This window comes from Prunus avium, chromosome 7 (genome assembly GCF_965620075.1).
Source record: "Prunus avium chromosome 7, drPruAviu1.hap1.1, whole genome shotgun sequence".
NCBI lineage: Eukaryota > Viridiplantae > Streptophyta > Magnoliopsida > Rosales > Rosaceae > Prunus > Prunus avium.
Genome location: NC_142290.1, coordinates 26,371,214 through 26,381,781, shown reverse-complemented (window position 1 = coordinate 26,381,781; position 10,568 = coordinate 26,371,214). Strand labels below are relative to the sequence as shown.

The 10,568-nt window shown below is 34.1% G+C and overlaps 2 protein-coding genes across 2 annotated transcripts; both read right to left on the bottom strand.

The window, feature by feature from the left end:
- Positions 1–854: 854 nt before the first annotated feature.
- Positions 855–4,332, bottom strand: LOC110769572 (disease resistance RPP13-like protein 4). The gene is given in 3 exon segments (XM_021973574.2): positions 855–1,001; positions 1,581–3,693; positions 4,028–4,332. Coding segments are annotated over 2 exon segments (2,139 nt in total). The 5' UTR covers positions 3,646–3,693; positions 4,028–4,332; the 3' UTR covers positions 855–927.
- Positions 4,333–8,312: 3,980 nt separating this feature from the next.
- On the bottom strand, positions 8,313–10,434 carry LOC148293234 (uncharacterized). Its single transcript, XM_088255830.1, has 3 exons — positions 10,032–10,434; positions 9,512–9,647; positions 8,313–9,376 (listed from the first exon to the last, which is right to left on the bottom strand). The coding sequence occupies exons 1-3, from the start codon at positions 10,432–10,434 to the stop codon at positions 8,389–8,391; spliced, it is 1,527 nt and encodes a 508-aa protein (XP_088111956.1). The 3' UTR covers positions 8,313–8,388.
- Between the last annotated feature and the right edge of the window lie 134 nt (positions 10,435–10,568).

The following is a 10,568-nucleotide window of genomic DNA, read 5'->3' as shown; positions in this document are numbered from 1 at the left end:
TGGTTCATGCACAATTTTATCTTATAAATGAAATTGCTAGATGTATTAAATCTTTTTGTGATATTAAGCCTAATAGAAAATAATGAAACATATAGTAAAAACAAACCTAACAATTTGGGGAACATGGTGGCCCAATCAAGGCATCATTCAGAACACTAAATTTTACCACTGTTGCATCACCAGAGGTGCTCAAATTTGGATCTTCAAATCCAAGCCCCGATGACCAGCACAAAATCTATAGAAAACACAAAGAAAGGAGCCTTAGGCCTTGTCTGGTGGGCCGGACTGGACTGGATATAATCAATTAAAATAGACACGGAGGACTGGACTTGATATTTTATTTTATTTTTCTCTGAAATTCAGATGTCGAAAGCTACGGTTTTTTACGCTTTAAATTGAAGCCCATTTTCTGCTGGCTCTGTTCTTTTGTTCTTCTACTCGCTTTTCTGCTTTGTTCTTCTGCCCATTTCTTGATATGCTTCACTTCTTTTGCTAAAGCAATTTTCGACCAATTGTATGGTCCTGAGTTTTTTTTATCTTGGTTTTCGTGTATTCCCTTCAATCTTGTTTTTGATTGCTTTGAAAAATTTCAGATGTGGAACCCATTAACATCTTTCAAATTGCTTTAATTTTTCGTCAGATCTGGAACCCAGTTTTCGTTTGTGCGTTAATTTTTATTATTTTTTCAAAATGTTCATATGTTCTTGTGGTGAATCTTTCAAATTTCATAGCTTCATACTATCGATTTTTTACTTTTGTTTCAATTTATATTTTTGTACTTATGTTTTGCCAGACTATAATTTTGTTCATTATGGGAAAAATAAATAGTTTTTAATCTCATAAAGAAAAGATACTTTAAAAAATCTAATAATAAAATTATTATGTTTTCCGTCCAGTACAAAGTAAGTATAGCACCAAACAACATACTTAAAGTCTGGTCCAGTCCAAATTATGAAGTCCAATCCAGTAGCCGGCCCACCAAACATGGCCTTGATGTATAACTGCACACAGAACAAGAAAATGTGGGATATGTAAACACACAACAGCAACTGGAAAAAATTATTAGATAACCAATATGAACAAAAGTTCTGAACCCAGAAAATTTTTTAGATGAAAACCCTAGGACTTGAGAGTGACTCTTCAAGTGTAAACCCTGCAGTCTTCCTAAAGTCGCATAGTTTTAATACCACGTAAGCCCAGCCCTCTCCAATGGTTAAAATAGAACCCTTTGTACCCATGTTCTCTTAAAGTTGGAGTAAACTTCCAGGTCCAAAGTATCAGATTTTCTATAATTTATAAATTCCCCTGATAATATTCAACAAAAGCATTTTCTCAATAGCTTGAATAAAATTGACATTCAACTTTTGAGTAAGAATAAATTTCACTGAACCTAAAGGCATGAGAAAAGTATTTTCTTAGTGTCTTCATTGAACTAAGCAAACTTCTCTCGCATTGCAGACTTGAAACATAATTAAATTTTCTGAGTAAAGAAGCAAAAAAAGGCTCACAACATTAGCCAAAAATGGACAACGTACTTCAATCGAGTAAACACTTGAATTTAACTGCTTGGATGTACATACCAAGAGTTCCACCTGTGCTGATTCCATTGTTCAAGTTCAGGGGCTTCAGCCATAGGCCACTCGCATCGCATGGGAAGAAAGTGAGCTTAGGGCATCTAAATTTCTCCAAATATATCAAGTCTGGAAATGACACCTGGAGTTCATTCCAATCCATCTTTAATTCACTCAAGAACTTCAGACGTAATATCCTAATTGTCCACTTGTCATTCTCGTGAACTTGACCTAGACTTTGGAGCTGTCCTCCTCTAACGTAGAGTTTCTTCAGACTCTTAAGCTTTCCAGGCATCAACCAACTGGGTGCTGTCATCTGAGGGTAGCACTGCAGATCCAGCTTCTCTAGTTCCTTAAAATGTTCCTGATTCATGGTAGTAGTTCTAGTCATTCGCTTGAAGGTTGGTAATCTTGAAGGGATTTTACGGATATGGTTTCTTATGCCAGTTGGTGTTGCTGGCCCTGGTGCAGCATTGTCTTGTGTTTGGTTACCTCCCCTACTCTTCAAAGTGTTTTATGTTGCTGGCTGGATGGCTGGGGGGAGGTATAACCCTCCCCATGCTATTGTTAGCTTTCGAAGCGATCCAAACTGTTGGAAACCAATTAGCTCTTCTTCTCTGGGAAAATCCTTCCTGCTGGTGTTGATTGTCAATTTCCTCAACTTCTTCAAAGCTGACAAATCATGAAGAGTACATGAACTATCATTCTTATGATCACAGATTATGAATCCTTTAAGAACTTGGAGTTCTGAGAGCAAGGCAATCCCCTTAGGCATGTGCTCCAGCAAGTAACACTCAGACATATCCAAATGAGTGAGCATCTTAAGCGAGCCTATTTTCTCTGGAAGTGTTTCTAAATTGTGGCATGCACTAAGATCCAAGATCCTGAGACTAGAAAGCTTGCATAGTGAATCAGGAAGCTCCATAATCCTAGATATCCCTCGTAGGCTGAAGAAAATCAAATGTCTCATATACCTCATCCCTTTAAAGAATTCAATGTCATCTACTTCAATGTGATGATTAGCTCTGCTGTGCCACCTTCCAAGATAAAGAACCTTCACATTCCTTAACCTAGACCAGTCAACTTTGGAAAAATCTGGATAAGCCTCATTCACATTGAATATAGTCTGCAGCTTCTCTGGATCCAAATCGGGTCTGTTTGCCAATGTCAGATGAGAAGACCCATTCATCAAGCAAGCCCGGTGAGACCATGAAAAGTTGGCAGTGGGATTTCCTTTACTATCAAAATCAAAGAATCTCACTTCTTTGGCAATCACAATCACTGCGGAACGAATAAGAGGGTGCATTTTAAAACTATGCACAACTGATCTCCGTTTCTTGTAAACAGGTTCAATGCAGCCCTTCTTTGTTAACTCTTCAAATACACCATATGCAGTTTCCACGATCGTCTCTTTGCTATCAACAGGAGGGTTCAGGAACCCTTCTCCAATCCACCAATGTACCAAAAGCCTCTTCTTTATAACCTCATTTTCTGGAAACACGGCGAAACACAACAAGCAGAGCTTTGTAGTAACATGAAGACTGTTATATACAACCCGAAAATCTTTAAAAGTGGGGCTATCTCCAAAAACCTTACTGAAATGTAAGTCAGACAATTGATCAAGTACTTTGTTGGGATCGAACACAACACCAGTCAATGACAAAGGATTAGCCTTGTTCAACACCATTTTGTGCGGGGACGGAATTAGGAGTTTTAGTTTGATGATTATCTCACTCAGGACCCGAAGCTTGGATTGAAATTGCTTCACTCGTGAGTCATGGATGTGGAATTGAGTGGGCTGATCCAAGAGTTGGTGGAGGCTGTGCTGTGGTTGTAGGAGAATCTTGAAAAGAGCGCTAGCGCTTTCTTCTAAATTCTTGAGCCCGGTGAATGCCTGCCTGATGTAAATGAGGTCTTTCCAGAACTTTTCGATTTGGGTGGCCATGTTGATCTCATAATCCCTTTGGCTGTTAGAGAGGGAGAGTTTGGCCTTGGAGAGATGGTCAAGGAGAGAGGGAATGATGGTTCCTCTGATTCTCTCAAGGGGCAAGATTTCTTCGGAATTTGTAGCCATGCTTCAACAAAAAAATCCCAAGAAATGGAACTCAATTAGTGAACATTTCTGTCAACAGAGTTAAAGTTTTGATTACAAACAAGATTTTTTTTTTCTACAATCAAGCCTCAAGGCTTTAGCAAAAACATATATTCACAAAAAAGACCGAAGAGATGCATTTCCTATTATTTTAACATCAATTGCATGAATTATTCAGATTCAATTTAGCTACTACTCCTGCGGAATGTAATTAACTAAGATCTAAGATCCAATTTACTTATAATTATTTTTTGAATTTTACCACTTTATTTCCCCCAAAAGTAAACTCTAAAGGATGATTAAACAGGGGAATTACATACTGAAAATACAGTTTACAAAATATATAAAGTGGCAAAGAACTTACACTTGAGTTCAGGAGCTTTCACTGTATAATTCTAAGCTCAGGAGGGAGGCAGGACCAACCCTAATCACAAGCCATCCATTTCAATTAGCCTTAGCTATCGAGTCCTTGATGTTCTTCAAATTGCAATCGAAGTCCTTGGCTAGCTCTTCTTTCTCTTGGGGGGCTGGCTGCGACTACCTGTGTGAGGTTTCCTTCTGGAACAACACCCAAACAGAATTTCAACAAATATTAAGGGGGCAAACGCACGAACTACGAGGACGCCGTCAATCTATCCCTAAATACTATTTTTGCAGCCAATCAAGAACTTGAACTGTATGAGTGTTGCTACTTACCAGTCAAACTAGTGTTGATATTTCCACGAACCATATTTTCGCACCCATTTTAGGACCACTTCAGTAACATTTGAGTAAGTTATTTTCAAAAAAAGAAATTATTTTAAAACAATAAGAATTTAGCATTTTTAGGATTTTGTTGAGTACAAGCGATAGTCTAAACTACAGAGAGGCTGTTTCTTACACACACAATCAGGGTCAGTTCTGTGCACAGGGTAAGTTGGGTGTCCGCGTAGCGCAAAATTTAAATAAATAAAAATTACCTACATACGTTATAAGCCCAGTCCAAAATTAAAAAAATTAAAAGTAAACCCTACATCATATCTTCTCTGCCCATTCAAGTGGTCTTATGTCTTCTCTCTCCTTCGCTTTTGGCTATGCGACATCAGTTTGTTTCTCTATCTTTTAGCTACCCAACATCAGCATCTTCTTTCTCCTTCCATTTTCTATATATCTTTAATTATAGTTTTAATTTAATTAGGGATGAAAGAGAGTTTTCTAATAATATCGATAATGCATTGATATATATATATATATATATTTAAAATTTTGGAAATGTGTTTATTTTTCTTTTTCTTTTTCTTTTATAACTTAGTTTATTTTCTTTCCGAAAAAAAAAAAAAAAAAAATTTGGGCTTTCGTTTGGATTGGGTTTTCAATTGATTTGGAGGTTCCAATGGGCTGGACTTCTTCGTCTTTTGGGTTTCGGTTTGCGTAGAACTGTTTGTTAGGGTTTACTGTTTTGTTTGGTTATTTTTGTTTTCCTTTATTTTTATTTTTTATTATTTTTGCAACTAAATTATAATTTTAATTCTTTTTTGTTCTTTTATTTAATTGCTTTACTCCATTTCATTTCTTGTTATAACTTTGTTGATACCTACATTCTTCAACATTGAGGACAATGATTGATTTAGGTTTGGGGGTAAGGTTTAGAAGTTTTGTTTTGTTTTTTTTTATTATTTTATTTCACCCAAAAATTAAAAAAAAATTAATTAAAAAATAAAAATGGTGTTATCTCTAGATTTTTATGCTTACTATCATCAAATCAGATTTAACACTCATGAATGATTTTTACGATTGGAAACATATTATTAAATTTTAAACCCATAATTTTAGTTTTTTTTTTTTTTTTTTTCACTTATTTCTATTTAGTGGATAATTCATGAGTTATACTTTGAACTCTCACATGCACATCAACACTTTAGTGAGAATGAAAGAAAAGATCAATTATAGTTAACTTTGTTGTTTTAAGTAGAGTTAGAAGACATTGCTCTTGATTGACCTTGGCGTAAAAAAACAAATAAGTAAATAAATAAAATAATAATAATGATGTTAATTTATCCAGAGTTTTACTTAGTAACCGGGCCTCTTGCCTAAACAGCAGCGAGTGTTCGCGTCAAACGGTAAAGTTTTGGGGTAAATACATTTTGTGACTAGTTTAGTTCTGTAGCCTTTTTAACTCGAGTTAATAAGCCCTTAGGGGTGTTTCTACACCTAATGCCTTAAAACCTTTGGTTTGAGAGTCGTTGGCCTAAATCTCGCTACATGGGTTAATTAGAAAGCTTAATGGAACTAAACATTGCACAGTCACAATCAAAAAAAAAAAAAAAAAAAAAAAATTGTATATATATGCTTTGGTTAGTTATTTGCACTGAATTTTGATAATGATTGAAATAATGAGGTTACTATGATTGAAATTAACTTTTGTCTCTAAAATGTGTTGGTTCACTTAAACACCAAAGGAAACAAATGAAAAATTTACTAAATGATTATAAGTGATCAAAACTTTATGTGGGGATTAATTTGAAGCATGTTTGCTCTTTTAAAAATTGTTCATGAATTTTTCAATCCAAATAGCTTTTGATGATGGTTAAGCATTTGTTTAAATTTTCAAATTTTGTTGTAGCATAAATTTTTAAACTCTCATTTCGATGTTTGTGGGTATCATCACTGAAAGCCCTCACGAGACTATACTCGTCCACTAGGGTAACCTAGGGGTTTAAAGGCTTGTTGCATATGCTAAATGCAATCGAGATCCCTGCGAAAGTGGCTTAGTTTTCTTTTCTACTTAGTTTTTATTTTCTTTTGCTCGAGGACTAGCAAAATATAGGTTTGGGGGTATTTGATGAGCACAAAATTAATACAAGTTTTATCCTTAAATTTATATTTGTTAGTATTTTCTTTTGTTTTATATAAATCTATTAAAGTATTTTTATTGTTTCTTTCCAATCTTTGTTTTTATATTTAATGAGTGGTTGTTTGTAGATATTAAGTGTCTTCCACCAATAGCATGTTGAGGAAAAGAAGTAAGTAATGTGTTGCAAGAAGAAAGTAAAGGATGAGAAGAAATATGTGCAGCAGCAAATGCAATTGAAGATAAAACAAATGAAAAGAAGAAGCAATCAATTGCATGAATATACTCTAGGACATGCATGCAAAGCTTCCATCATTGAAGAAATAAAGAAAGAATGAATAAACAATGAAGGAGAAGTTCAAATTGACTACTTGCAACCAATGAATGCAAAGAAGAATGATGATGCTTGAGTTGTTATCTAGCTACAATTTGAGGAAAGTTGCTGCAGTTTTTATGAGAAGATACGATAGATGAGCAAGTGGAGCAATTGATAAGAAGACTCAAAGATCTTTGTGAAAACCAAAGTCAAGGAACTAGGCCAAGATTAAGGAATATATTTGAAAATGATGGGTACTTATTTGAAATGATAAAAGCTTGGAGTAAAGAAGCAAGTGGAGAGTGGTGTGGAGAAATTCAAGAGTGATACCCGACAATGAGAAGAAGGAAAGTATGGAAATGCATGACAAAGTGTTCAAGTGGAAGAAAGTTTTGAAGAATTTAGATAAGGAGTCATCATCACAATGAATTAATTAAAGAAAGCAACTTGGCAATTGGTTTGATGGCAAGTGGAAGACATATTAAAATCATGAATATTGCTCCCATCCTCCTATAAATAGATGGAGCTACGGCATTGTAAAACTACACCAAGCTCCACAATCTTGAGCTTTTTCTCTTTTCCCTCCATATTTCTAAGTCTTAAATTCTGTTTTTAGTTTTATTTTATTATGGGGAACTAACTCCCTAGATAGGGCTAGGGAGGAAACTTTTAATATAAGTGTGTAATTTTTATTAGTTTGATCCAAACTTAAGCTTTAATGTGAATTTGTAGTTTTTGTTTAAATGGAATTTGTAGTTTTCTTTTTAATTAATTGATGAATGTTTGATAATCTATTTCATGGGTTCAATCATGTTTTTCCCATAGTGTAGTAAAAACTTTCATGCTTTTAAAAGAGAAGAGAATTACTAAAGATTAATAGAATTTTGATGAAGATTATTTTTTTGATAGTTTGTTGCCAATGGTACAAGTTATGCTTAGAATACTTCTAAAGGAAATTAAAAAGAGCTTTAATTATTTTGAACAACTACAATGGAAAATATTTTGTGGATCAAATTATTAAGAGTTGCATGCTTATGTTAAAAGTGGAAACCCAATGCCTTAGTGTTTTAATCAATTAAATTTTCTCCAAATCAAATCTTGCATAATTCTACCTCTCAATCACACTTGTTCTTTTTCATCTCTGTTATTTTCTTTACACTGCTCTCTGTGGATACGACACTCGGACTTCCGAGCTACACTACTATACGATACTATCTCCTTTGATTTTTGTAAAAGTGGTACGAACAAATTGTTAAGGTTTAGAAGTTTTGTTTTGTTTTTTTTTATTATTTTATTTCACCCAAAAATTAAAAAAAAATTAATTAAAAAATAAAAATGGTGTTATCTCTAGATTTTTATGCTTACTATCATCAAATCAGATTTAACACTCATGAATGATTTTTACGATTGGAAACATATTATTAAATTTTAAACCCATAATTTTAGTTTTTTTTTTTTTTTTTTTTTTTTTTTTTTTTTTTTTTGTGTGTGTGGGTAATTTCTACAGCTTATGAATATCTAAAAAAACATAAATAGCACAAATAAATAATAAATACGAAACTAAAGATAGTCTGAGAATTCAATCCTGATAAACAGGATTCTCCAAGTGAATCGTGTCATCCTGCATAACAAAATTATCCAAAAATGGTTTAAGACGTTGACCATTAACTTTAAAAACATTACCATTTTTTGGATCCTCAATCTCCACTGCTCCAAAAGGAAAAACTCTTGTGACCACAAATGGACCTGTCCATCTGGAACGAAGTTTACCAGGAAAAATATGCAATCTCGAATTATATAAGAGAACTTTCTGTGATGGTTCAAAGTTTTTCCTCAAAATATTTCTATCATGAAAAACCTTCATTTTCTCTTTGTAAATTCGAGAGTTTTCGTAAGCATCATTCCTTAATTCTGCCAACTCACTCAACTGAAGCTTCCTATTTGAACTTGCATCATTTAAACCAAAATTAAACATTTTAATTGCCCAATATGCCTTATGTTCAAGTTCAACTGGTAAATGACAAGCCTTACCGTAGACAAGTCTGTAAGGTGACATCCCTAAGGGGGATTTGTATGCTGTACGGTATGCCCATAAAGCATCAATTAATCTCAAAGACCAATCTTTACGGTTAGGACTCACAGTTTTTTCCAAAATTTGTTTTATCTCCCGATTAGCAAGTTCAACTTGACCGCTTGTTTGTGGGTGATATGGGGTAGCGACTTTATGAGTGACACCATATTTTTTCATTAAAGCCTCAAAAGGTTTATTACAAAAGTGTTTTCCCCCATCACTTATAATAGCTCGAGGTGTTCCAAATCTTGCGAAAATATTTTCTTTTAAAAACCGCAAAACAGTTTTATGATCATTATGTCGACAAGGAACAGCCTCTACCCATTTAGAAACATAATCAATACCGACCAAGATATAAAGATATCCAAAAGAAATAGGGAAAGGACCCATAAAATCAATGCCCCAACAATCAAATATTTCAATTACCAAAATTGGGTTCAAAGGCATCATGTTTCTACGGGTAATTGCCCCCAACTTTTGACAACGGTCACAAGTTCGACAAAAAGAATTAGTGTCTTTAAAAAGCGTAGGCCAATAGAATCCACACTGCAAAATTTTTGCAGCGGTTTTCTTTACAGAAAAATGACCGCCACATGCTTCATTATGACAAAAAGAAATTACTGCATGGATTTCATTATCAGGTACACACCTTCTAATGATCTGATCAGGGCAATATTTAAACAGATAAGGGTCATCCCAAAAGAAATTTCGAACCTCTGTAAGAAATTTCCTCTTGTCTTGAGCAGTCCAATCAGATGGAATTTTACCTGTAGCAAGAAAATTAACAATGTTAGCAAACCAAGGTAATTCTGAAATAGCAAATAATTGCTCATCTGGAAAAGAATCATTAATTGGCAATGTTTCAATGATATCCTCAAAACTCAATCTAGACAAATGATCAGCCACTACATTTTCTACTCCCTTTTTATCTTTGATTGTGATGTCAAATTCTTGAAGTAGTAGGATCCACCTAATCAGTCGAGCTTTAGCATCTTTTTTTTCAAAAAGGTATTTTAAAGCTGCATGGTCAGTGAAAATAACAATAGGTGATCCAACTATATAAGAACGAAACTTATCCAAAGCAAATACCACAGCAAGGAGTTCTTTTTCAGTTGTAGAATAATTCATCTGAGCACTGTTCAAGGTTCTGCTTGCATAATGTATGACATGTGGCTTCTTATCCTTTCTTTGCCCCAAAACAGCTCCAACCGCGTAATCACTAGCATCACACATAATTTCAAAAGGTAAAGTCCAGTCAGGTGGTTGCATAATTGGAGCAGATGTGAGCATTTTAATTAATTTCTCAAAAGCCTTTTGACATGAATCAGACCACTCAAATTTACAATCTTTTAATAGGAGATTACACAAGGGTCTAGATATTGCACTAAAATTCTGAATAAATCTCCTATAAAAACCAGCATGACCTAAAAATGATCTGACATCTTTAACAGTTTTTGGAACTGGCAATTTTGAAATCAATTCAATTTTTGCTTTATCCACTGCAATTCCTTTAGATGAAACAATATGACCAAGAACAATTCCAGAAGAAACCATAAAATGACACTTCTCCCAATTTAAAACAAAGTTTTTCTCTTGGCATCGAACCAATACTTTTTCCAAATTACTCAAGCAATTATCAAAAGAATCACCAAAAACAGATATATCATCCATGAAAACTTCAAGAAATT